This window comes from Staurois parvus, unplaced genomic scaffold (assembly GCF_062004578.1).
Source record: "Staurois parvus isolate SC_StPar_1 unplaced genomic scaffold, SC_StPar_1.0 ptg000498l, whole genome shotgun sequence".
NCBI classification, from domain to species: Eukaryota; Metazoa; Chordata; class Amphibia; order Anura; family Ranidae; genus Staurois; species Staurois parvus.
Genome location: NW_028318294.1, coordinates 5,449,381 through 5,477,168, shown reverse-complemented (window position 1 = coordinate 5,477,168; position 27,788 = coordinate 5,449,381). Strand labels below are relative to the sequence as shown.

Here is a 27,788-nt window from a genome sequence, read left to right as displayed (position 1 = left end):
ACTTCCTCCAACTCAGAGGTCTCAAACACATCCATTATCATGGGAATGGAGGACGCCAGACAAAGTGTTTACTTTTACCATGTCAACAGCTGTCTGCAACTCTTTGGCCTTCAGGAGTGTCCTGGATAGACATGTGCACGCCGGACGTTTTAGTTTTGTTTCAGATGCATTTATTCATTGAAGATTTTTATTTCGTCAGGTTTGTTATGTTCAACCGTTTTGTTTTCGGAATTAGTTTCGTATTTTCGTTTGTCCAGGTTGATTAAAAAAAGTTTGCAGTTTTTCTGGAAGATTGCTATTTACTCGATATATTATCGAATTGGACGGATTTGAATCAGAACCATGCTATATTTTTGGATGCTTGTCCAACCCTCCAAGAGAAATGGAATGAGTTGATTGAACAATATTGACTGGTGTCATGTACATCCGATATTCAGATCCATTCGTTATCCAAACAGGGGCGGACTGACCATTCGAACACTCGGGCACTGCCCGAGGGCCCGGGGTCAGTAGGGGGCCCCATGAAATGCCCCTGGTACCTTTGATAGGCTTTTTTGGGTGTGCTTTGAATGTGGGAAAGGACACAGGGGCCCCATGATCCCCTTTTGCCCGGGGGCCCTGTGCTGTTTTCCTCATATTTGTTATTTAACTGTGCATTGTATCACCAATTCTTATTTCACCACGTTTGTTTCTATGTATTGATCTGTTGCTGCCATCTGCTGGCCAGAATTTGCATGCTGCATGCCTCTGTTTTTGCTAGTAAAGTTTTTCCTCTGCTGGGTGTGGTTTTAGGCAAGCCTTGGTTCTGGTCACTTCCTGCAGCCATTTTATGTGCTTTATAGCTGTGTGACAGGACATTCAATACTCTGGGCTTGTGAAGGCATCAGTTTTTGACCAGCAGTTATCCTCAGGAAAGATATCACAGGACAGCATCAATACCTCTACTACCTTACAGTATTGTATCACTGTTTGTCGCTGTATTTGGACCAAATAAACCCACGCTGATTTCATTCCCGTGTATACGTTTTGGATCCATCTAACCTGAGCATCTGCCGGTTCGGTCTGCTCTACTGCTTGGATACGAAGGTAGGAAGTTACACAGCCATTATCAGTTATACCTTCATTCGCCTTCATGTGGGGACAGAACAGGCCCCATGAGTTGTCAGTCCACCCCTGTATCCAAATCCACATTATCGAATAAATTTGAAAATGTTATTCATTTTGCGATTGCCCAACCTACTATTGCATCATGTGATGTCACATAAAATTAAAAAAGTAAATGCATTTGTTCATTTCATTATAACCCCTTTTTTCAGGTTTGTTGACACTTGTTACTATGTCCAGTCGGAGATTCGTATTTATCTCCGAAAATGCAATTTTCTTCCGAAAAATGAATTATGAAACGCACATGTCTAGTCTTGAACATTCATGTACCACAGTGCTTTCAGCTTGTTGGAGGTGCCATATTGGTCATCTTCTCCAGCCATGAGTAGTTCTCCTTACTCAGACGTCTTTCAGACATGCTCTCTGACCTCAGCTCAGTAGTTCCCTTTCCATAGCTGTACACAGCAGGCTTTGAGCCAAACATGACAACCTACTACCTGGTCTTTGTAGTCTCCATATGTGGTCATCAAATCAAACCATAACTGGTGCTGTCAGTTCAAACTATCATTCTCTACATAGATTTCTATAAAGCCATGCCGATGACAGATAACTTAGTGTTCCGAGATTCCAACTCTGCCAGCAAGTTTTCTTGAGGACATTTTTTACGGCTTTGGTTCCATAGCAAAAGATAAAAAAAAAGTGGAGCCAGAGACAGCTGGTGTTTAATTATTCTGTCTGACTCAATTACAAAACATCAACTAGTTATTTTGATTTGTGTTTAAGCCATGCCATGGGTATACTTAAGAACATAATAGCCTGCCAAAACCCATCCCAGCTCTGTTTACATTTATCTTTTAAACATGTGAGGATGCTCATGGCAAGATACCAAGGTTATCATCACGGCATTACTGTCTGTGACTATTCCACAAGTACGAGGTCACTGGGCTGCAGAGGAAAAGGCTGCAAAGCTTGCCTGCAAATCAGCGAGATGAACCTTGGAGGTTTTATTAGACGGCACAGGTTACAGTATTTCTAAGAGGTTATACTCCTTTGTCAGACACTGTTGCCTATTTTATATCTGTAACCTGTGCCACCTCCAGATATCAGCCCATTGAATTGTAAAGGCAATTTGCATTGTGTGAACTTCAGAAATGTGTGCTGGAATAGTGTTCAGAGCCAGACACCTTGCCATAAAGTGTGGTAATAAAGGGCTGCAGCTTCACCTTTTTCTATTTACTTGGCCACAGAGCAGCAGTCATGCTCATTTTATGTGGACTTCTTTCTGTACTTACCATTAATTGTATATCCACGCTTGGAGAAATGTAACTTTTTTTGGTTTTGAGATGGTTTTGAGATCGAGATTTGGTTTGAGATTGATTGGCAGGTGAACATTGGCCTAAAAAAGGCAGTCACTCTGGTCAAGGCTTCTCCCTTGAAAACAAAAGGCTACAAGAGCAGTGTGTGCGAACAGACACCAGGGTAATGCCTGTTTGGGTCTCAAGGACCTAACCAGGTCAACACCTGTAAAATTAGGTTCCCTGTCTGTGCTGAAACAGACAGTGGGTCTTAGCAGACCATTTAGCCATGGTACTTAAAGAGAATCTTCAGCCAATAGAAAAAAAATTAAAAGTCTACAGCTACAAATAATATAGCTGTTGACTTTTAATAAAAGGACATTTATCTGTCCAGGGATCCAGTGACATCTCCACCCAGGCCGGTTCTTTGCTGGTCTTCGGGTCCCCAGCACCGGCATGTCTTATGTGGTTAGCCGGCTTCCAACCACACATGCATGACCTATGACTTGCCCCAAGAGGTTTGCTGGGGGAATGGGAGAACTTCCAGTGGAATCCCTAGGCTATCCCAGCAGAGGTGGGAGTGGGAACCTGCCAAAACTAGATACTTGCTCCCCCCTAAAAAATAAGCCTCCAATTACTTTTGCAAAATATATGCAACAGTTTTTATGCATATTTGCAACCCCTGAAGCTAGAATCCTGGTATCCACCTGAGACAGGTTTTCACGGGTTTGCAGTACATTTAGCAATGAAAGTGATAAAGATTTTCACTCCAAATAGATACAAAAGAAAGATGTGGTTATAAGAAGATTTTATTCTGTTGCAGTGAAGCAGAGGCACTTAAGCTGGCCACATGTGAAAAAAAATAGGTTCCCCCAGACATATAATTGAGGTGGATAGAGAAATCCTCCCCACAGAAGTTGATCATTAGGTTGACGTCTTTCGAGCAGAACTGACCACACATGGATCAAAATTTCGATCCAGCCAGCTTAAACCCCAGTGCTGTCTGTCAGAGGGTATTGCAGGTTTTGTGGAATGTTGATCATTATTTTTAACGGAAATGCTGTATCTATCAGCAGTAGATAGCTTAAGTTGCGGCAGGAAGAAAACTATTTTTAAATATTGTAACCCACTACCAAATCCCAGTATCAGTTCTGAACCTAAAGCCAAATTCTGATTTGGGTAATACATTTAAGATAGATAACCTGGCAGCTCTGTAAAATAAAAAGAAAACAGCTCTTGATACCTGATCTCCAGAGTTGTCACCTACAGACTCACCATCAACACCACCGTTCAACCCACTTCTTGTAAGCCCGGGGCATCAAGGCTTCACTGCTCACCCTGGACTCACAGGTTAATCCTGCAGATTCTGCAGAGAGCAACATCACATCATGACATGGCACTGCTCTCTGAAGCTTTTGGGATTTGTGCTTCGTTAGGGGAAGTAGAGTATGAAAAAGACATATGACATCAACTGACCAGACCAATGATTGCTAGGAAAAACCTGAGGATGTTGACATTTGTTCTTGTGGGGGAAAACAATGAGGAGTGATTGTTACGAGTGAAAGTGGTTGTAAAGGTGAAAAGTCTTATACCTTAATGCATTCTATACATTAAGGCTATAAACCTTTTAAGAGTAGCTCCCCCTGAGTACTCATCTGAGCCCAGTCTCAGTCCAGAGGTGTGCACTGTGCAGTAGCTGTTCTCCCCTCTCTTGGCTCTCATAGACTTGGCTGAGAGCAGCGGGAGCCATTGGCTCCTGCCACTGTCAGTCAAAACCTATAAACAGAGAGGAGGGGACGGGGCTGAACTGGGCTGTGTGTCTGAGTAGACACTAACAGCCCGGCTTGGGCACTCAACAAGCGGTGGGTCAGGAGCACCATCAGGCGACCCAAAAAGAGGAGGATTGAGGCTGCTCTGTGCAAAACAATAATTTTAATGAAACAAAAAGCAAAGCTTTTAACCTTTAATTTGTTTTGAAAATGATTTACATATTGACTGAGGTAAACTCATCATGAGAAACATGAAGGCTGCCATTGTGGATCCCTCTAACATATGCTACCTATCTTGCTGTCATTGTGACCCTCTGGCTTCAGTACTTTGAGCCAATTATTTGGGACAAGTATGCCGATATTAAATCGTTCTGACTTTATACTTATTCCAGGTGAGTGACTTTAAAGTCAAAATTCAAGCTGCTTTTAAATGAACCATTTCAGTGGGGTCCTCCCCACACTTCATGGCTTAAATGCTCATTTAGCAGGTTGGAGAAAGTATTAAGTACAAATACTTACCTTATCCCTCATTTTTGCTTGGGCCTCATCCTCCATCCTTGTCCTCTTATACAAACCAGGACTGATGGTCCTGCATTGTGCATGATGACATCAGAGAACTGTGGCTGGCCAGGTAGCGAAGTGAAGCAACTTTGGGGACCCGTCACATATAGGAGGGAAAGCCTGTGGGAGCTAGGAATAAGGCAAGTATTTGTGCTCATTCCTTCCTGCTCCTTAGAGAATTTATTAGTTTTAAAGCCCTGGCTGCTTCTAAATGTATCCGTGTAGCCAGGTTCCTCCCTGACTGCATGGGTACATTTAAAGGGTATCTCCACCTTTGGCAACATTTACATATTACATCTGTATTTAGGGTGTAACATGTTATTAGGACTCCACCCATCACCCCCTGGACCCACCTTCCCCGTGACAGCAGGCTGGGGATTCTCTCCCCCGCTGCCATTATTACATTTGAAATCAACACAGCTCTGCGGGCCACACCGTTCGTTCGGAAGGACCTGTGAACGAATAAACTACAAGTTCCATCTGCCACTGCAGCAGATAGATTTGTAGTTCTCAATGATCCCTGATGGCACTGACCAGCACCTTCATAATCCATTGTCACTTCCTGCAGCTCAGTAACTGAAAGCATGTACAGAGGTACAGACAGAGAGCTGTAGGATGTGTCTGCAGGAGCCTGAATTAATTTTTTTACCTGCAAAAACGTGCATTTTTTTTTTGTTCTCAGAACTTAGCTTTTAAGAGCAGCCCCAGGTTTTAAAATGATTAAGGTCATTGGGCTTGCATAATAGCCAGGCAACTAGCATTTTCAAAAGGAGGTAAACAATATCAACGCCTATGTTCCTCAGTGTAGGCTTTTTTAATTCCAGCCAACATGTTTTCTTTTAGTAGCAGTTTCTGTCGTAGAATTTCTATCTCTGTTTGTTCCTGTACTTCCTATCCTGGTGACCACGCAGTCAGGGGAAATCTCTCTAAAGGACTTAAAGGCACTCAACAGCAATAAAACACTTTTTATTAGAGTGAAGTATAGCTGAAACACTTTAAATTTTTCCATGTGTCCCTTTATTAGGTTTCTTCTCACTTCTAAGCAACGTCTGGAGAAAATGTATCCAATGGGGCCACTGACAGCAATGAAAACCTGAAGGAGGTTTTAACTGTTCCACTAGCTATCCAAATTAAAGAAAATATTTTGGCTGGAGTTATACTTTAAATAAACAGCCTAATATTCTGGCTTCTTCTCTGGCCTCAGTTTGCTTTTTTATGTAACTTTAAATACATTTTAAAATTTAAATGCATGAAATGAAATAAATGAAAGACTATATAGTTTGGATTCCTACCCTTTTCATGCTCCACTAATATCCAAATCCACCCCCTCAGCCAGCCAGAAAGCCTAGTTATGGGGCTCACATGACAATCCCTATCCCCCCATCCCCAAATCTGACCTGAGCACTGAACAGTCAATTGGCAGACCCAACTTGCATAGAAATTTCAGGGGGGCTGAAACAACAGATCAAAGAGGTGGGGGAGCACAAACAAGGCACACAGCTCAAATGTTACATTATAACAGGAGTACAGAGTCTTTTTAATCTAAAGTTTTTAAATGGTAACAAATCCAGTCCTAGTAGGGGTTAGCCCATCACCGTGTCAAAGTTAAGGGCTGTCATCCAAATAGTCAGTATATGTGGTTATAATTATGAAGCCTCCTCTTGTATCTTCTTTATGATCCTTGATGGTATGTTTGTGCAAATTCATCCTTGTTCGCAACTTCTGTTCTGTTTCGCCAACGTAAGAGCCTTAGCATTTTCTGCAACACTGTAACGCCTAGCACAAATAAAATGAATTTAAAAAAAACTCTGTATGCTGGGTTTATATTGTACTGCTGTTTTTATTATCCCTTGTTTTTTTACTTTTATTACAACATGTATATATGCCAGCATTACATAAAAAAAGTCAACACCTCTTGCAACTGCAAAACAGATCATAGGAGGTGCTCGTTTTATTTTTTTGGCCGACAGTTAAGGTTTTACTGGCAGAAGGTCTGAAACCTATTTTATTTAATTTTTTTAACTTAGATTCACAGATATTAAAGATTCATCTGGGAAACTTGACCTCAACCTGCTTTCTCCATCGAAGAAGGACTATTGGGCCATGTTAGCCTACAACCGTTCCAAGCTGTGCAACGTTCTCTTCTCCAAGGAGCTGAACCGCCGTCTCTCTCCCTATGGGGTGACGTCCAACGCACTGCATCCGGGAAATATGATGTATTCCTCTCTTCATCGGAGCTGGTGGGGGTACACAATGCTGTTTGCTTTGGTTCGACCCTTTACAAAGTCCATGGTGAGTGAACTTTTTTACATATTTTTAGCGTTTTTGGCTTGAGATCAAAGTGTATTGAAAATCCAGATGTTCATATTTATATTAGCCTTTGATACTTGTAAGCCTTGTGTCAGTAGTTTAAATGGCACTCAGACACCACAATCTCAGGACCATAAGTATCCAGTCCAGTTTTCGAGTTCCGTTGCAGTAGAGATCTTTCTTGTTCTGATAATTCGATGATGTGCAATACATTTCGTCTGCAGAGTGGAGACAAGAGAAATGTGATAGGGTAGAATCATTGGAACAGTTTTTTAGGATCACAGCACATAAAGATAAATTGAAAAACAGTACAGGCTTTTGGCTGAATTTTTTTGTATGTGTTTACCCAAGGAACGGGATGAGTAGTGGTGAGAAGAGCATGGTGACCTTTGAACTTTTCCTGTCACAAATTTGTAATGCAAAATTGTCCATTTAGAATTGTAGAAATGTAGCAGTTTAGTGGTTTAAAGAAAGTGAAGTATGATGTTCTTTAAATGTGTTTTGTAATATATTGGAATTTTAATTATTTTTAGCAAAAGTTGCCTATCTAATTTGCATAACTGTGTTCCAGTACCTGCATGTTCAGGCAAGAGTTGGCCTAACTGTGAAGTTCTCACGAACACTGTGGATAACTTTGATGCAGCTCCTTCAAAGATGAAGGCTATTGGCATATTGAAAATAATAAATTGCTAACATATTGTTCTTGACAGTGTTGTAAGGTCAAATTATAACAAATTCATACTTATAGAATAGTTTTACTATATATATGTTTTTTTCATATTGGTTAAGGAAATCTTTTGGCAGTTCAATTGCTTTCTTATTATCACCTTAAAAAAAACTTGTCTAAATCGTATTTAATGTTAAAATATACCTGCATATTTTTTTGTAGTTTTGCTTAATATGGAAAAGTTTTGATCCTTCTCTTGGCCTTTTGCTATGAAGAATCCAGAATTATGGTAACACTGCCCTCTTGATGATTTTCCATAGGAAGATATAGAGGGTGTGACCAGAGGACACAATAGGACCCAGTAGGCCAAAATGAACAGTAGATCAAAGCTTCCCTTCAAAATGAACAATAAGGAATTCTTGTTCAAACTTTTTATTGGCATTATAACATAGGAAGAAAGACATTAACAGTAGGCATTGGACATTATATTGACAGCAAAATACAGGGGTAAATATGCACAGTGTCAATGTCCTTATATAGAGGGGGAGAGAAAGAGTCAAGAAAACAATGCAGCACAACTTATGGTGTCAAGTAAATAAAAATTATTAGCAAAAGGTAGCAACAAATCATAATGAGATTGATCAGTGGGGGCGAACAATAAGGAATTCAATGTTAAAAGATTCACTTTTGTGTCTAATTTTACATGAATTGCCATTTCTTCTAAAAAAAATTTGTCAGGCATTGATTGTTTGCACTTTCATGTTTGTTTTAAGAAGTGTGCATGTGATTATGCTTGAGATGTGTTCTTGCGTCATTGAACTCAGATGAAACTTAAATAAGTTTAATGCAGAAGGAGGTATTGCTCCAAGTAACATAGTGTATCTGCTAATTTTTAATAAAAGTTCTCCATTTCTTGTCCTTTATTGTTGAGTTGGGTTAGCGTGGGGCTGCAGAAGGAAATGTGAACCATAAATTTGGGAAATGTTGTGGATTGCTTTGTTATTTCTTTCGTGCTTTTTTAGGATGCAGACTTAATAAAAATAGTCATGTTTAAAAGGAAAGAAGACCCTTTCAGTGATAACATAAGCAATATGAGCTTTCATAGTGTGTATGCGGCTTAAGGAGTTGGGCACTTCCTATTGAAATTATGTTGTAATGTAGCTTGTGAACATTTGTTTGATTTGCTGGCATATTCTTGATAGCATTTCCTATTGGGTATCCCACATAGGAAAAAGTTTAATTAGAAACACTGAGCTCAACAAACTTTTTGCATCAACTGCAACATTCACTCTGCAGTGTAAACAGCTTCATATTATCTCCTTTTATAGTGGATGTTCCCGAAAGGTGGGTTTAAAGACTTCCAATGAGTTTACAAGTTCACTATGGTCCCTTAGTGCAAAACATACAACAATAAGACATACTGTATGTACATGAGACCATATTTGACAGTTTTTAAACTCTGTTTACAGTTGTGATATCATCCATTCAATATAATACATAAAAAAACATGTAAACTAAGCACAGCAAGCATTTTATGTGTTCGACAAGTAGAGCAAATGCAATACAGAAAAAAGAAAAAAAAAAGATATTCCCTATTCACTAGAGTCCATGGTTGAAATGTTTTGTTGACTAAGAACGCTTGTCCTTACTATCATCACTATCATCACTTTCTCCAGGTTGGTTCAGAAGGGCAATTCAAAGGGTGTACTCAAAGCTCACCAAACATTTTAAACTATTCCTTGTGGGCATCCTGGAAACATATCTAATCTCCTACTAAACCATCAAACTTCAAAATCCAAAAGGTTTATAGACATTTTACTGAAACCATCCATTAGCTGATGCATAATCCTCTTTGATGTCCTCTGAGCAGTCATCTGAAATAGTTGGGAGTCTTAGAGCCCACGTCCTATTATCACACACTCACTGCAGCCTCTAATAGAACCAAATATTGTTTTTGGCAGCACTGGGAGTTGAAAGAATATCAAGTGTTAGGGGGCAGCAAGCGCTTAGCAGATGTTACAACAAGCTAAAATTAATAAAGAGGAAAAAAACCCCCTCTTTCTAACATTTGAAAGTGGGTCAGGTTTGTTGAAGTTCTGAGACTATTGGGTTACGTTTCCTGTTTCGGTGCAAAGCCAGCCATTGTGCAAGAACTTTAACAGATGTGCTGTTCCCCTTTTTTAATAGATGGGAATAAAAACCCTGGTTCTGTTGCAGAGTTATAAATTACAGTGAGAAAGCTCAAGCTGTCACTGTGTTAACCTTAACTCGCCAGAGCAGCGTGATTCTGCCCTCGAATAACCTGATGCCGAAAGATTTATAACTCAAAAAATGTAACAGATTCCAGAAAGGATGGAGATGTGTTGACTCCACTGTCAGAGAGAGATGAACATTTCGGATTCTGTGCAGAGAAAACATTTTTCTAAGATACATTCCAATTCCATCGGGAGTGATCCCACAAAATGGCACAGTGTTTGTGTTATACAAGCACGCTAACATGACATGACTGCAAATTCAAAGAAATAATGGTAGGTTTCGGTTCTGTGGGTTGTTATAGAGATTATCTTATTTGTGTATTTTTGTGAATAAAGGATAAATTTATTCTTGATGTCATCGAATTTAATTTTAAAAGTTTAGTATTTGAAGTGTGAGATTTTTGTTTTTGATAGGGTAAGGAAGGGTTAGCAATATCCACCCTTTGTATTAGTTCTAAAAACCATTGTTCAAGGAATTCAAGTAGGGAGAAATCCAAATTTTGAGTTGTCCGGAACAGAAATACATGGGTATTCTAATGAGGACCCTTGTTTCAGTAACAACTGTCTGAGAAAGGTTTGGAGAATTACAGGGGAGGAGTGTGAGATTTAGGGTTAGCGTTAGGGTTACATGGAGGAACAGTGTAAAGGTAAGTGTTAGGGATACATGGGTGGGTAGTGTTAGTATTAGGATTACATGGGGGGTAATTTGAGGGTTGGATGTTACATGGAGTAGTAGTGTGACATTTATTATGAGGGTTAAGGAAGGGTTAAAGCAGGGGTATCCAACCCGTGGCCTAAGGGCTGCATGCTGCCCAAGACAAAATTGTAAGCTTACATAAAAATGTTGGGTTTTTTGGAATATTTTGTAAAAATGCCTTTACACTTCCCAAATAAAAATCTCCCACTCACGCCTTATTCATGTTATCAGTTTTCAGCAGTGCCTATATATGTGAGCAACTATTTTCAAGGTTGAAGCACACAAAGGGAAAATTAGAACCAACACATCTGATGAGCACCTTGAGAATTAATTGAGAATTACTGCTAGATCTTTTGAACCAGATATTGATGCTTTAGTTTGTCAAAAACAGTGTCAAATATTGCACTAGTTTTATGTTGCCCATTTTTATCTATAGAATAAAAAAAATTACAAAAAAATAAAGATTTATTACTCAGTTAGGTACATTATCTATTCTATATCAGTGATCGTTAACTTGTGATCTGCCTGACTTTTTCTGCTGATCACCTCTCCTTATTGTTAATGTATTTTATGTGTGGTCCAAGAAAATTCCTCTTCTTCAATTGTGTCCCAGGAAAGTCAAAAGATTTTATACCCCTGGGTTTAAGTAAGGGTTAGTGATACGTTTACAGGGAAGGGTAATGTTAAGGGTTGCATGGAGATTTTATGTGAGTGTTAAGCCTAGTTCACACGATTAGAAAATCGTACAAAAAATACCACTTTCAAAGCAATCGTACAATAATCTGATCATTAGTACAGAGCTTTAGTCTGAAATTATTCACAAAAAATCTACCATTTTTCTCGTACGATACCAGATCGTACAATTTTCGTTGAATTAGTACAGTTCTCATCCGAAAATACAATACAAATGATACATGACATCACTTCTGAATTTTTATTCTGTCCTACGAGAATTTTCGTAACTTCAGTAACCTCTTCATTATTAATATGAGACTAGCATGCACAAACAAAAAAAACGTATGATCATCCGTCCGATATTCTCATCGTGTGTATGGGGCTTTAGGGTTACAGAGAAGGTTAATGTGATGGAGGACATTTTCTGTGTCGAATAATATCAGTGCTTATCTCATGGTATTGAAAGCTAGAGTAGTTGTAATATTCCATCATTTGAGATAAATTGCATTAAGAATTTTTATTTCCCTGGCAAGCCATGTCCAGTTGGAAAAATTTCATAAGCGTCAGAGGAAATCTTTCAATAGTTTTACTATATAAATAGATGGTTATAGCAGTTCTGGTTTATTTGGTTCTTGACAGAGGATTTGGCAGTGTAATTTCTCTGTTTTTACTATACAAGGTTTTATGTACAAGTTGTTGCCAAAGTTCTTCATATCAGAGGCATAGGCAGTAGGTGTGTTTTTGCCTGTAAATGTGCCGAAGACAATTCTGAATAGTTTTATTTTTTATTGAATTCTTACAAGAATATTTGTCAGTCTCCAACTACATGCTTACCCACACAAAGACAAATATTATAGTAAATCACAAGGATGAAAAATTAAATAATTTAGAAAAAACTGTATTGTTGATAATTGTGGCGATATGGTGATTTCAGCTGAATTTAATTAATAAATATAACATTTGTGTATGCAGTATTAAAGCTGTTTTTAGCTATATAGGGTTGACAATTAACTTAGAAAGTTCTTTTGAAAATGGTTCTCTTCTGTGGCGAACCTTTTCATGTTAATGAGGTTCTCCTTGATGTCCTAAAATTTGGGTGGCCATATACTGTTTAAGTGCCAGCTAATCAACTGATTCAAGCATCACTCTCATTGATAGAGCCATATAGGAATTAACTGCAGAGAAATTATGTGCACTTCTGATCATTCACAGTGGTTGTGATTACACTCAGAGATGTATATTGCAAACCCTTTGCAAATCATTGAATCATTGCCAATCAGTCAAGTTTCTCAGGTCAAGGAACATTTTTTTCATAGATCAAGGAGGAACACACCTTGAGGGAAAACAGGTAGATTTAATATTCTTGGTGAAAGTTCCATCCATGTGCATGTTACCTTACCTTATTTGAAACTCATCACCTATGGGTGGTCTTTAAGTATTGAAGCACCCTTTATGATTTGTATCTTGACCTGTGCTTAGGTGGTCTGGCTGCAGCCTTTTTCTATAAAAAAAAATCATTCAGTGCCTTGAGCAGGGTCTAAGATAGCATGCAGTCCATACAAGAACAACTAATGCTATATAATGCCAAGGAAGCTACATGCATAGAGCTTCTTTTTAACAAATTTGGTAAGCAGCCAAATGATAAGACAGGGAGTAAATGTAACTTTCAGTTTACTAAACAGGTGCAAAGTTAGAAAGTTAATGTAAAATAGATTAAGAATGGCAAGGAACATGCATACACTGCAGAATATAAAAAGCTGCACAAACATGGATTCTTTGCAGCAACATCCCTGTGACTCAATCAGGGTAACATAAAGCTGCATAGCATAGTCTATGTAAAACTCTATAACAGCATAGGGCAGGGTACAGGGTACCCCTTTAGCATCTCAACCATTAATCCCTGTTTAAAATTAATGGCCAATTTATTCCCCTCACTGCCCCTCCAGGAGGCATGTGCAATCACTATGCCCATTTGGCGGAGTTCCTGCCTCTATAGCTCTAATTTTATCCAGGTAATTCTAAATACTTCCATGGGGAGCTTATTGGCAGCTGTCAATGGATTGATAGCTTTTCCAGGCTCATCTTTTTCTTAGAAAAGTATTGTTAGAACAATAAGGATACTCACACAACAAGACAGTTAACCACCATATCTTTGGTTCAAGGATAGGGAAGTGTTCACTTTCTGTCCCAGTGCTTGACTCCTAAGAGTGTGTACAGTTGGGGAAGTCTCTCTTACAATGGGCCAACTTTTGACAGCTGCAACACAGAAATGGCGACCTTGCCCTATTTGGTCCCCTCCAAGGCAGTGTTTACCTTTTCCATCAGGGCACATCCCCTCCTTTTCTCTCTGAAGAATATTCCAATCTTGCTGCCAATGCAGGTGACTCTTTCTGAAGCTGAGACACTCCAAGGCCAGGGTAGATTTGGTAACCCAGGTGAACAGCTGAAGGGATCAGAAGATCAAGGACAAAGGGCTGCTTCACTGGAATCTGAGTACTCTGTTAGCACCTGGGTGAGGAGCTCCCCACAGGGGTTTTCAGAAAAAGCTGCATGGCTACCTGCACTCTGGTTTTGATAGCATAGGGCTTTTCACCTTGCTGAAGATCACTTGCCAACTGCCTTAGATGTAGCCTCTCTGAGCGGTTGAGGGAGGAAAGCTGAGGAATTTCTCCTCCCTGGGCATGTCCAGGGAGGTTTGAGAATTGGAGTGAAAGGGGCCTGTACCTGCATCTGAGTATGGTGAGGAAATAAGCCCTTCACTACAGTTTAAGCCTAGGTTCACACTTTCCCGCAATCTGCGGGCTGGTTGTGAGTGCAGGAATCACACCTGTTCCTGACCCCGAAGCCAAATCATGCTGCTCATTCAGAATGGCACCCTCACTCATCTCAGCCCACAGAGCATTTGCAGGTGCAGAGCCACAGGGAAATCGCATGCACAAAAAGACTGAGTGTTTTCCCTGTGGCTGGTGGTTTTAAAAAAAAGGTTTTTGCGGGAAACACAGGCACAGCAGCCCATTCAAATAAATGGGCTGCAGTGCCTGAGAAAATGAAGGGCACATGGCCCACAATCGTGTGAACCGTGCCTTAGTAATTAGAAGGTCGGGTGGAAAACCTTTCTAAATGTTGGGAATTAATAAAAGTGACTGTAATGTAGCTGTATTTTGTATGTCAACAAGCAATATGTGCAGTCCCAGGGGGCATTACAGTTTGAGAAAATAAAATTTGAAAAAAAGTTTACCATTTTTGAAAATAAAAAATTACACTCCAAAAAGTACCTGTTTATCACGTAAAAATGACTTGAAACCTTTGAGACCAAATAGTGCATATTTGAGTTGTATTAGTTTATCTGAAAATAACTCTAACAACTCTGAATATGAAATTGACTTTCACAAAGTTTTTTCAGGAGATATAACGCCTCATGCACACTGGTTGCTAATCTCCGGTACATGAGATCCTGGTATATCAGTCCAGGTGGAAGGTACAGGCATGCCACATGATGCACTGTCCAGGCCCATCAAGCCATAGCAGCCTTCAATCTCTCATAGAGTTTTACAGGCTGCCAGCATTAGGACTGCATGGTGCATCTGTGCTATCCGCTCTCACCAAAACATTGGTTTCTCATGCATCAGGGCTAAACATCCAGTGTGCATGAGGCCTAAGGTTTTTATTAGGTATGCTAGTTTAAAAATCATCTGCATGTATTTTTGTTATAAGATCAACCAATAGGCAAAGATGTTTAAACATAAACGTTTAGCTTGTGTAATGCTTGTAACTGATGCTATTGCAAAGAATTCTCGAAAATATATTCACTATTTTATCATCATTTTTAAAAAGTGAAATATGCATAGGTTTCGATACTTCGACTGACATATCTATCAAGATCAAACTGCTTATTTCCTCAGGGCTCACTACCAGTTTTTTGAGTGTCTAGGGAACCTGGTCCCCACAGGATTTGATCAACATTCTGGAACTCAGAGCATAAGCCATAATTTCCACCTTTCTCAAGGCTAAAAAATCTGCCTCTCATAGGATCTATGATTGCACATGGAGGACCTACTATGGCTGGTGAGAGAGCAGGCATCTCAAACCCCTGGAAATACCCTATTTCTCAAATCCTGGCATTTCCTCCATGCTGATCTGGACCAGCATCTATCTAGCTCTTAATACTTTAAAAAGATAGGTTTATGCTTTCTCTATTCTATTCCAGAAAATTTTGGCTTTGCATTCTCTTGTCAAGACCTTTATATAAAGAGCTGGTATTGTTTATCCCCTACTCTGACTTCCTGTATCTCCCTGGGATCTGAATATGATTCTTCAAAAAGCTCCCTTTGAAACAATTCAGGATATCCCATAGAGGGATCTCAAAGAAAGATGGCATTTTTGGTGTCCTCCTTCAGGTGTGTTTCTGAGTTGGCAGCTCTTTCTTTTAAGGAGCCTTTTCTTGACTTACATAGGGACAAGTTGGTTCTGAGACATCGGACCCGCCTTCTTTTAAATTTTTTCCTTTACCTCAATGATAATATTGTCTTTTCTTCCATATGTTCTTCTCCAAAACTCACCAAGGAGATTTCCCTCCACTGCCTGGATGTGGTTGGAGTAGTTAAAGTTCCTTTTTGTCCTCCCTGAAGGTCCCAAGGCATATCCTGCTTCCTCATACACCATTGCTAGGTGGCTCAGGCTGCTAATGTCCAGGACTTATACTCTCATGGATGAGTTCCGTCCTTCCCTTTCAGGTTCCATCCTCAGATATGTCAGTGTTCCTTGGGCCTTTCAGCATCAAACATCCATTTCACAGCTTTGCAAGACCACCTGGTCTTCTGTTCATGCTTTTCAAAGTTTTACCAGGTCAATGTTCAGATCGCGGCTGATGCAAGGTGCTTCAAGCTGTCATCAGAGTGTTTCGGGTCTGTAGACCCTTCTTTTTGTGGGTCAGTTTGCTGCTGTTTGCTATGTTGTTGCCCACCCCTCAGGTAATTTCTTAGGGATGTCCCATGGTTTATGACTTCCTGTCTTGTGGCCTGTACTGTACAATTAGGATGATGGGAATTTTGGCCTACCAGTAAATTCCATAAAGTCCTTCCCCTGTCTCCTCGCAAAACGAGTCCCACAGAGTGGGTGGAGTTATACAAGGGTGCAGCGGGGGTGTTTCCAGCAAAGCTTTTGCCAGTGTCCAATCACCCGTTAGCAGCAATTGTCCCATTCCCATTTTCAATGACTTTCTGTCCTGTGTCCTCCACTGTATAACAAGATATGGAATTTACTGGTATGTTAAAATTCTTATTTTAGAGGTGTACAACAGGACTCTGAGAAAAGGACCCTATTTTTATAAAACAGTTTTTTTCTAAATCTATGGATACCTTTAATTTGGGCATAATATAGGCTTGAAGAGAATTGTATTTATTTTGGTAACGTGAATGCAAACCAATTATGTTACATTTTCTTTAAAACTAGTCCAATTAATATTTTTCTTAATTTAGTTCCTTATTTCTGCGCAGCTTTGACCGTGTGAGGTTAATTCAAGAAAGAGAACTGTCTGGGAAAAGGGGTACAGAGGATAATAGAAATAGTTAGCCTTTTTAGTTGAAGAAACACAAAACCATCTATCCTATATCTTGTATGGTGATATCACAACTAAAAAGTAGTTCTGTATAGTTAGCAGACCACATGCTTTCTCAACAACATGTTCGTTTTTGAGCTTTTACTATACAGAATCACCATTCAAGTATGTCTAGGGCAGCATAATGTCAAAATTCTCCAGTGCCAAAAGCCAAATCATCTACTTATACTCCAAAGGATAATTGTTAACACAGTGGATTACATGTACAGTTAAAGAAACTAGCCTAATTTTCATGTTGCATTACAGTTTGTTGAGACTCTTTAGTGCTAAAAACACACTTACGTTTGTAATGTCTGATATTAATTGTAAGGAAATAGTACATGAATTAAAATGGAAAATGCAAGGTTGGCTTTTATTTGCTGTCCCCTTTCCAAAGAAACCCATCATTTATACCTAAAATTAAATAATTGAGTGTAAAGGAGGACGACTACTCACTTTACAGGGTTGGCTTTAAAATAGCTTACAAATCATTAGCTTATCAGTCTGAGATCTAATGTAGACTGAAACAATGTTTCCAAATAGTCAGTTAAAGGAGTAAAGTTTATCTACACTTAAGAAGGTGAGAAGTTTTGAAAATGTATTTTCCAACTTTGAAGTCATATAATCCACTGCAAAGTTTACCTCCCAACTAAAAGGTGGTTTCACGCCGCCAAGACTGCATGCTTTCCGCACACTGCACAATCTCGCAGGCTAATCCAGAACCAACATCACACTGGCAAGCAACCTGTTCATTTCCATGCAGTGTAGGAGGATGGAAGGAAGTGCTAGGCAGCAGACCTGTAATTTTCCAGAGGCTCAAAACTATGTAACATACGGTTTATATTTTGGATTGGCCATGGATCAGAGACTGAAAAATTCTCCATTTGTCTCCAGAACAGTAAAAGAATAATGTGCCCCAATGATAAGATGCCAAAACTGTTACTGGACTTGAAACCGATACTTCGACTCATGAGGTATCAATAGGATCTGTTTACCTGGCATTGGCTTTTTCTGGATTACTAATGAAAAAGCACACTGAAATCTTTGGAGATATCGAAAAACGCTGCTAGAGTCATTACAATGATTATACTTTGTCCACTGATTACTCCTTGAATATTTTTCTTTATCTGGCTCCAAACCATACTGTAAAACTCTACGATTTTCTAAAAGCCTGGTTTGTAAGCTTAAAGAAGAACCAAATATATAAAACGGGAGTTAGAAAGCCACCCATTATAATAATCTAACCAAAAATTGACCATGGGCTGCTTTAGTTACCGAAAGGACCATATTTACAGCAATAGAAAGAAAAACAGTATGCTTGATTTTTTCTTTTTAAGTGAGAATTCTAGGACACCATGATGCAGTCCTCAACATTTGATATAGTATATTTTTTTTGGATCGGGCAAATAGGTTTTTACAACGGCACTCTGAAAGACAGAGCTTTCTAGCTCAGGTTTCTTGGACAATCTTTCTGTTTACCCTTCATTTTTTTGTAAAGTCAGAAGAGATTTCTCCCAGTATTTCAAATAAATAAGATATCCAGCTGAACAAACATGATTTATTCTGCTAGATTACCTTGGCTTCTTGTGGAAAACTTGGCTTTTTTTGTTAATGTAAATGATTAAAGAGAAATGAACAGGGGAATTGATTGGTCCATCTAAGCTGAGGGGGAGGTGGTGTGCTATTTTTTGTTACTGTTTAAAGATATATATATAACTCACTCTCCACTGATCACAGAACCATATCAACGTCATATATGAATCCTCTGCTTTTCTCCATAATCCCACTCTTTCATGTGGGTTACTTTCAATTGTGGAGCTAACTACAAATGTATTATAAGGGCTGGAAGTCAGATATGTATCTGCAGATACCTACATACCTACTGCAGTTTTTTAATAAACTTACTGGCTTCAGCCAATACAAAGAGTCCAGTTAGCCTACAACAACCATCCAGGTTCCATCAGTGTTGGGCTGACCATTAAGCCAACCTACAGGTCCTTTTTGGAACAGACCAATAGTGGTTATTGGAACATATCTGACACTATAAAATATTTTCAATTTTTTCATGAATTTGAAGTAAGCACATGCTAGTTGTATATTTTGTAACCGGCTTTTGTGTCTAAAAGAAAGTATAAAGCTCAACCATTAAGCATTAAATTGGAAATCCTTATCCAATCCCCAATCTACCCACACTTTAGCTCAAGTTGGTCATATTTGAGTAGAATATACCATGTTTACGCAAGAACATCTGGACAGATATGCTAATACTATTTAGGATGGTAGGGTTGCCCTACATAAAATGATTATTCCGTGGGTTCTTCATGCACCTGTCTAACACTGTCATGCTTAATAACACCGAGCTATAAAGGAGAGCAGTCCTAGAGATTTTTTTTTAAGCCGTAAAGTTGATATAAAACAGTTTCTTCTTCTTTTTAACTCACTGTATAGGCTTGCGTTTGGCCAAAACTTGGCATGAATATGTTACAGTAAGTTTAATGGCTAGTTGCCTAATGAAATAAAAAGCAAAGCCACAGCTTACCAACTTATCCATAATGCCCATTTATCCTAGGCCATGGCTTTATATAAATATGCCAGCTTCCCATGTGATCTATTCCATCACTGTATTATATTAGATAATATATGAGCTGTGAGATAGTTAGTCTGACATCAGCTGTCCTAATATCAATATGAATTGGCCTGAAACAGGCTCTACCTATGGTCAGTGTAAATATCAGAGTTGGGGGGCTGGTAGTTGCTGGATATTCAAGGGAGGCAGATTTACATTTATTCAGTGCATAATGCGCATAATTAGTCCTCAGTTCTGGAAGGAGATAGTAACAAGTAGAAATAAGTAGTTCTGACACTTAAGTGAGCCATAGATGGACTGAATCTTGGCCGATTCAGCAGGGACCAGCCAAAATTTGATCCATCTATGGGCAGGCTGGTTGTACTGAAGTCTATCCATCAATCAACCTCAGTACAAGCATCCTGTCGGATTTATTTGCTGTGATCACTGCTGATGGCTAAAGCCGCTAGCAGTGATCATTGAGTCCTACCGGCCGGGAAGGCAGAATACAATAGCTCTGCAGGAGACATTCAGTGCTGATGGTGGAAGGAAAGAAAATTGTATTATCTATGACCTGCTTTATTAACATTCTTGTTCTGGGACCATGACTAGTAAGAACCATGACTGTCATACTGAAGTCAGAGACAGCTAGGCAATTTCAGAAACCTGTCATGGCAGCTTCTCATGACAGAGTTACTTTCAGGTTCCTAAGATTGTATGAACTTCATGATCTGTTTGAGCCCAGTTTTTCTGTCAGTGTAGTATTTTGTAAAGAATTCATGTATCACAAATGGGAAAAATTCTATGGTGTTTGTTTACATGCAAGAAACGTGTCTTTGTCTTTTGTTCATTGTAGGACACAGCTTATCACCTACAGAGTATAGTGCCACCTACATGAATAGGATACTAGGTACAATAAAAAAACAAAAGTCTGCCCTGCTGATGGCCAAAGGCTTCCACACTGTAGAACAGGCTCACTTATTGTGCTTACTTTCTATGTCCTTCGGGGAAACCTCTTACCCTTATGGGGCAGGGGATAAGCCCTTGGCTGTAGCCCACATAACAGCCTGACCACATGGGTACAATAAAGTGTGGGAAGCATTTGTTTAGCAGAAATGTTCAAATGTTTCACAAACCGCTATTTAAGGACATTAGGGAGAAAATTGCATTCCTAGTCGCCATTTCTTCAGCATGTAGAGTTTGTACTGGTGGTCTTGCAAGGTTCCATTTATGGTCCTTTATAAAAATAAGGTTGTCCTGCACCCCTTTGGCTTTGCTCATGTTGGTATGTTTAATTAAGCCTATTAAACAGTGTAAGGGTTTGGCCTCCAGCAGAGGCCACCCCGGGGCTCTCATTTGTTTTGTTTTTTATTTGTACCTAGCATCAACACCTGCTGGTGGCAATGTATGCAATAGGTGATAAAGGATTTTATGATACATACAAAAAAATCCTATTTTATGTGTTTTGAATCAACTTAAAACTAAGTAAAAATCCAAATATGGAACTTTAAGGTCTCAAAAAAATTTTTAGTCTGCACCAAACACCATAGCTGTGTATTTCTACAATCTCAAATAATTCATAAGATCTCAGTTGGCATCCACCTTCATAGTCTGTCTTAGTGCATATTTGATGTTGACGCTAAAACCACAATGCCATAAATCACTTGCTCTCCATGTGGTATTACTGCAGTCATCTTGATACATTGCCTACAGTGAAAATGTAACATTTGGGGTCAATGAGAAAGCTGGATGTCTATCAATCACAAGAGGCATTTAAGAAGATCATTACTATTGTCTATGGGATGGATTATAAACAGGGAATCCTCAAAAAACACCCTTAATGTGTATTATGCATTAAATTAAAAAAATATACTCTAGTAAAAGCCTAATAGTAATAACTGGGTGCTGTCACAAATATTTTATTGATCTATGTCAGCTGTAAAATTGCTTCCTGTACAACCAGGTGTATGCAATGCCATGGCAAGAGCTGTTACGCTAAACTGTATATGATCAATAGCAGTCACTTGGAAGTCTGTGGTGCATTTTAGAAAGTTTTGCACATATAAGGTTCTGAAAAACACAGTGCAAAATATAATTAAAAGGACTTTAAAAAAAAAAAAAACTTTTGACCTCTTCTTTTGACAGGTGTCATGGTGACTTCAACTTTACTTCCAGACCAGCTAATGTACATCACCAGTTGGGAAGTTTATACCAGACTGATGCCTGCAGCTCCATTTTTTATTTTGTTCAGCCGGTGATGCTCTTTTATGTAAAATAAATCCTACCAGCTAAATAGCAGTTGAATTGCTATTACAGGCAGCGGAAGGGGGTCCCTTACTCCCCTCCCACCATCCTCTGATTCCTCTCTGGGCTCTCCTATCCAGTTCTGCCGGTTTACCATAGAAATGATTGAGGATTGGGTGTTCTCTGATCATCTTTACAGTATTAGATACTGGAAGTGATGAGTACTTTGTCACTTTCCGTTTCCCCCAGCATGTAAACAAGTCATTTTTGACTTGTAAAAAGCATCTGTTTACACCCATCTTGGTGTGAGCTGATGCTTTTAAGGGCAGAGAAGAGGTCTGGGGTCTAATAGACCCCAGATTTCTCCATAAAGTGGAATTGTCACTACTTATTGTTACTTTGTCACTTTCGGTTTCCCCCAGCATGTAAACAAGTCATTTTTGACTTGTAAACAGCATCTGTTTACACCGATCTTGGTGTGAGCTGATGCTTTTAAGGGCAGAGAACAGGTCTGGAGTCTAATAGACCCCAGATCTCTCCATAAAGTGGAATTGTCCCTACTTATTGTTATCACAGGGAATGTTTACAATCTTTGTGATAGCAATACAAGTGACCAAACAAAATGAAAGGGACAGTGTAAAAAAAAAAAGGAAAGGGACAGTGTAAAAAAAAAGGAAAGGGACAGTGTAAAATAAAATAAATAAAAAATGTAAGTGCCACCATGCTCGCACACAAATGCGAATGGTCCCGTGTCGGTAAATAAACGGAAATCACACCACACATGTAAGGTATCATTGGAAACGGTTTTACACGTACTTCCATGAATTTTTGTTTTTTACCTGTTATATAAAGCCCTTTATGCTTGATTTACGTGCAGGATTTTCAGCTGCCAGAGTTGTGGTTGCTTGGTGGACTGACATCTGCCTTTACATATACAAAGATGCTCACAGGTCACCACTATATCTGCATGTTTCTTCTGCAATTGATCATGCAAGCTCTGATCTCTGTAAAATCCAGTATCTGCAGGTGGAATGAACTTTGTTACTACAACGAGAAACCCAAAGTGTACAGGGGTTTTCTATTAGAGTTGGGATTCTCCTTCAGTATGGTTTTGTGGATACGCAACAGGACCTCTTTATTCAACTGCATGAGAAATACTAAAATGAAAAGGCAGACAGAAGGATGTTCAGTTTTATATATAGAACTGTCCACCAGTTCTGCTGAGTAGTGTAATTGAACCATACCTCAGTGTTTTGCTTTCCATTGGAACTTGGCAGTTTTAATTGAGTCCTAAATGAAATACTGACAATATTGTGAGCAGATAGCAACCAATAAAAATGCCACAAGCACTCTCCATATCATAAACCAAAGGACATTCCTCCAGGACCCCTAATTCATTCCTACTGATCCAATATGCATTAAGGCATGACCAGCTCCTGTCAACATTTTCGATACACACCATCAGCTGTTAAATGAGGTGCTTGGATGGGAATACTCAGCAAATTATTTTGATGCTTAACCATCGTAGTACATTGAGAGCAGCTCTATAATTACCTGCTACTGCCAAAAAGGTTCTTGGAAGCAAATGCTCCTGTTGCCTGGTGCATGGAAAGCTGAGGGAAACCCAAGACAGGTATAAACAGTCCATTCATAGAAATAGGAACAGGTATTTGTGTATTGATTTGTAAATTCTTTAAAAAAAAATGGGTAAATTACAAATGATGTACCAACTACTGTGGAGGTGGAAATGGATATTTAAGTCCAGATTTATAAATTTATAAAGATACATTGGCATGTAAAGCTGAACTCCAAGTATGATCTTTATTGCATGATAACATTGGTCCAGCTTTGACCAAGGTAAGTATACACACCTCATACCTGAAGGGCAGCTGGGGAAGCTAACAATCACTACTCAAGTGATAGCCATGATTTTCCATATCCTGTGCTGAGCGGCTTCCCCTCTGCACACTGGTTATAGGTGGTTTCTTGCTCGGCACGGCCACCATTCACAGGACACCTTGAAATCTGCACCAATGTAAGGACTCAATAAAGATCATACCTGCAGTTCAGCTTTAAAGCTGATCTCCACATTTAATGCCCCTTAAAACAAAAATGTAAATAGTAAATATACAGTAAGAGATAATGCTATGAAGTGCCTCAGGTGTTGGAGTTAAAGTGTTACTAAACCCACAAAAGTAAAATCAGTCTGTATATGCAGTAAAGCATGCTTGTTACACTCACTGTGGAACCTAAGGAGTTAATCCTCTGCATTGTGTAAAAAGGCTGTTTGATCCTATCCTATCTAAACCTCCCCTTCGTCTACTGTCCCCAATCCTTCTGCTGATAGCACAGAGCCTTGGGGGCAAGCTGCGCATGCTCAGTTTGGTGTGTATTGCTAGAGAGTTTTTTTTTTTCTTGGAAGAGTGCATGTGATCAGCACAGGATCAATCAGTGCTGTCCAGACAGAGGGTCAGGGGTTATGCAGCTTCATAAGACAATCAGGGGAGAACGAAAACTCCTCCAACAAGCTTTAACCAGTGCTCTGCTGGACACTGATAGAAGTCACAAGACTTCTCTAACTGCTGATGAGAAAAGGTATTTAGCAGTTTATATTTACTAAAATAATTGCATTTCTATGTTCTGTGTACTATGGGAGACCAGATATAGTGAATGCAGGGTCCTGGGTTTAGTATCACTTTAACCCCTTAGAAGCCAGCATATTTTTAAAAGAGCTGCAGCTCCTAGAGTTCTACTTTAAGCAAAATAAATGATGTCCTATGGTGCTTTAAAGTGTATGTCAAGGCAAAAAATGCAATACTTCCCTGAAATACATTTACATTTCCTCACATTTTATCCTTTTAAAGACCCTGCAAGAACAGAAAAATACACGATGAGCCAGCAATGCACTCAGCTTCTCATTTCTTGTTGTGTGCTGATAAGACGCAACATTTTTGTAGATGGAATGGTGTCAGTCTTGTCCAGTTGTTCTAAATGTATAAATCCCTCTTGCTGCCCTCATCTCCACAACTTAGATACTAATTATTCTCTAGTCCAAAATAGGAACATAACAGGTCTGAATTTCTGACACTATCATGACTTTTGTTTTAATTTTTTTGCACATATTGATATAAAAAATACATTTTAATATAATTTATATAAAATATTTAAACAGCAACTCCACTTTTGTTGTGACAAACAAAATTCCTTGTGGGTGATCAATGTACATTGAAGGGATTTCAAAGAGTAACTCTGCTTTAGTTGAAAAAAAAACATTCCTCTCTGGATGATCTGTGTACATTGCAGGAATTTTTGCAAACTTTGTTATAGATTCCTACCTTTTGTTATTCTGAAGAAATAACTGTTTGTTTTTCTGTGTCCATGCACACAGCGAATCTGTGTGGGAGTGATTTCACAATTATCAATCATCTGCTGCACATGCAGGGTTATAATGAGGAAAGTGGCAGGGTCAGCATCCCTTTAGACGTTATTTCCGTTGCAGGGGATGCCCAAAATCAGACTTCTGGGAAAACCAGTGAGCCAATCACACAAGCAGGAAAAAACATATTTGGGGGGCGTTCTGTATACCATCTGTGTATAGAATGCCTCCAAGTAGCCATATTGCATTGCATTTTACAGAACATTACAGCAGTTCAGGTTGAAAGCAAAAGGTCATTTTTAATAACGTTCAATTACAATATGATTTGTGTTGCAGTTATATGCGCTCTATTATTATAATTTTTTTTTCGCTTGATATTTTTTTTCACAAAAGTGGAGTTATCTTTTCACAAACCTTGCAGATTCCTACCGTTTGTTTCTCTCCAAACTTTCTAACCAAAGAGAGAGTTTACTGTCCTTCAGACTTTAAAGGGGCTGGACTGTGGCCAGTGGGAGTAGAAAATGTTCTGGCGTCAATAACAATGACCCATCATTGGTTTCCATCAGAGGAATAGTGCCCCATCCTTGGTGTCAGTGGTATGGATACTACCCAATCTTTGGTGTCAGTGGGAGGAATAGTGTCCCATCATTGGTGTCAGTGGGAGGAATAGTGCTCCATCCTTGGTGTCAGTGGGATGAATAGTGTCCCATCATTGGTGTCAGTGGGAGGAATAGTGCTCCATGCTTGGTATCAGCGGGATGAATAGTGCTCCATCCTTGGTATCAGTGGGATAAATAGTGTCCCATCATTGGTGTCAGTGGGAGGAATAGTGGCCCCATCCTTTGTGTCAGTGGGAGGGATACTGCCTGATCATTGGTGTCAGTGGGTGGAATAGTGTCCCGTCATTGGTGTCAGTGGGAGGAACAGCGCCCCAATGTTAGTGACAGTGGCATTATACCCCATTGTTGGTGTCAGTGGCAGGAACTATGCCTCATTGTTAGACTCCATGCACACTAGAGTTTTGTTTTGTTTTTTTAAGCTGAAAAAATGTTGGATAAAAAACGCTGGTAATAGCATTTTTAGTAGCATTTAAGTAGCGTTCAGAAGTGTTTACGAGTCTTAGCGTTATTAGAGTTTTTACAGTACATATAGAGGAAAAAAAACTGTTAGGGGCTTTTTTGCAGCCAATCACAGAAGCAGAAATTTAGATTTCTAGGGGCGTTCTGTAGAACAACTATATATAGAAGGCTGCTGGGTTGCCATATTGCATCATATTTTACAGAAAATTATGGCTGCAGATTTATAAGAAATGGTAATATATAATTATGATTAACCTCTTGACGCTGACCGCACACAAATTAGCGTCCTCATTTTTTTTCTGGGGCTGCTAATTTGCTTACCTGGGGTGTCACTTCTAATGATCAGGACCCGGAACTCCCAGGTCACCTGATCGCTGTGATAGCCTCTGATTGGCTGGCACAGTGATCAGCCACCGTGAAGCATGCCCCCCCCGGGTTCTCTCTCTGTCCTTTCAGAGAGAGAAAAAAATAGTGTGTGTATAAAATAAAATAAATGAATAAATAAAAATAATAAAAAGTAAACAAAAATACCTAGATCAATGTTTGATCTAGGTCTGTGCCAGGGTTAGTGTTTTGGTCAAGGTCAGGGTCAAATATCAGGGTAATTTTTTCTTTTGGGGGGTTGGGTTTTTTTTTTTAATTAGTATCAGTGTCAGTTAGTAGAAGAATAAAAAAAAAAAAAAAAAAAAAAAAAAAAGATGGCACTCTACAGTTTCTGAGCTGTACTACGGTTACAAATAACAACTAACATACACACATGTGGTATTGTTGCGATCGCCAGGAGCAGGAGAAATTATTTTGGGTTCTTCTTTGGTATTAGGTTATGGTAGTAGCAAGAAATATACAGCTAAATTTAAAAAACGGTGTTTTTTTACTATTTTAGGCCAATTTTCCTTTGGTAATAAAAACAAATCAGGAGTTATCCATTACCATTTACCACCAAATGAAAGCCCACTTTGTCCTGAAAAAGAGAAGATATCCACCTGGATGCACAAAGTAGTGATGATGATATGGACGGTTTTGCTTACACATGTCAAAGTTGCAAAATTGTGCTTAGGCGTTAAGATTTGTTTTACCCTTAGGCGTGACGGGGTTAAATTACAACATAGCCTGTGTAACAATTATATTCGCTCTATTTTTTTTATTACTTGTATTATTTTTTCAAGGAAAGTAGAGTTACCCTTCAACAGACAAGAGAGGGACTAAGAGAAGTACGTTTTTAGGGTTTACATACACTTTTGGGTGCTATTGCAGCTGCATTAATCAAGGCCATATATTATGTCTATAAACACAACTCAGGCTAGAGCTTTGTAAAAATTACAGATCGGTCAGATCTAAATGTCTAACATACCTGCTGGAATGGGATCAATGCCTCCCAAAATAAACAACTTACCTGGATAGACATTAAAAGACATAACCCCTCCCCTCCCCCATAGTCACATTTTAAAGCCCATCTCCGGGCTCTGGAATTATTTTTATAACCTTCATTTTTTTATCGCTCAGTCACACGCACTGTCCATAGGATCCTGTTTTCTTCCTTCGTTTTCTTACAAAACCATACATTATGCAGCTGGCAAAATATCTATTTAGACAT

At 39.2% G+C, this 27,788-nt stretch overlaps 1 protein-coding gene across 1 annotated transcript in view; it reads left to right on the top strand.

Annotated features, from left to right (window-relative positions):
- WWOX (WW domain containing oxidoreductase) overlaps positions 1-27,788 on the top strand; it is a 1,232,324-nt gene that overhangs the window by 313,211 nt on the left and 891,325 nt on the right. The window contains exon 9 of the mRNA XM_089689818.1: positions 6,757-7,021. Coding sequence (XP_089545944.1) covers positions 6,757-7,021 — 265 coding nt within the window. The remainder of the gene's footprint in view (positions 1-6,756; positions 7,022-27,788) is intronic.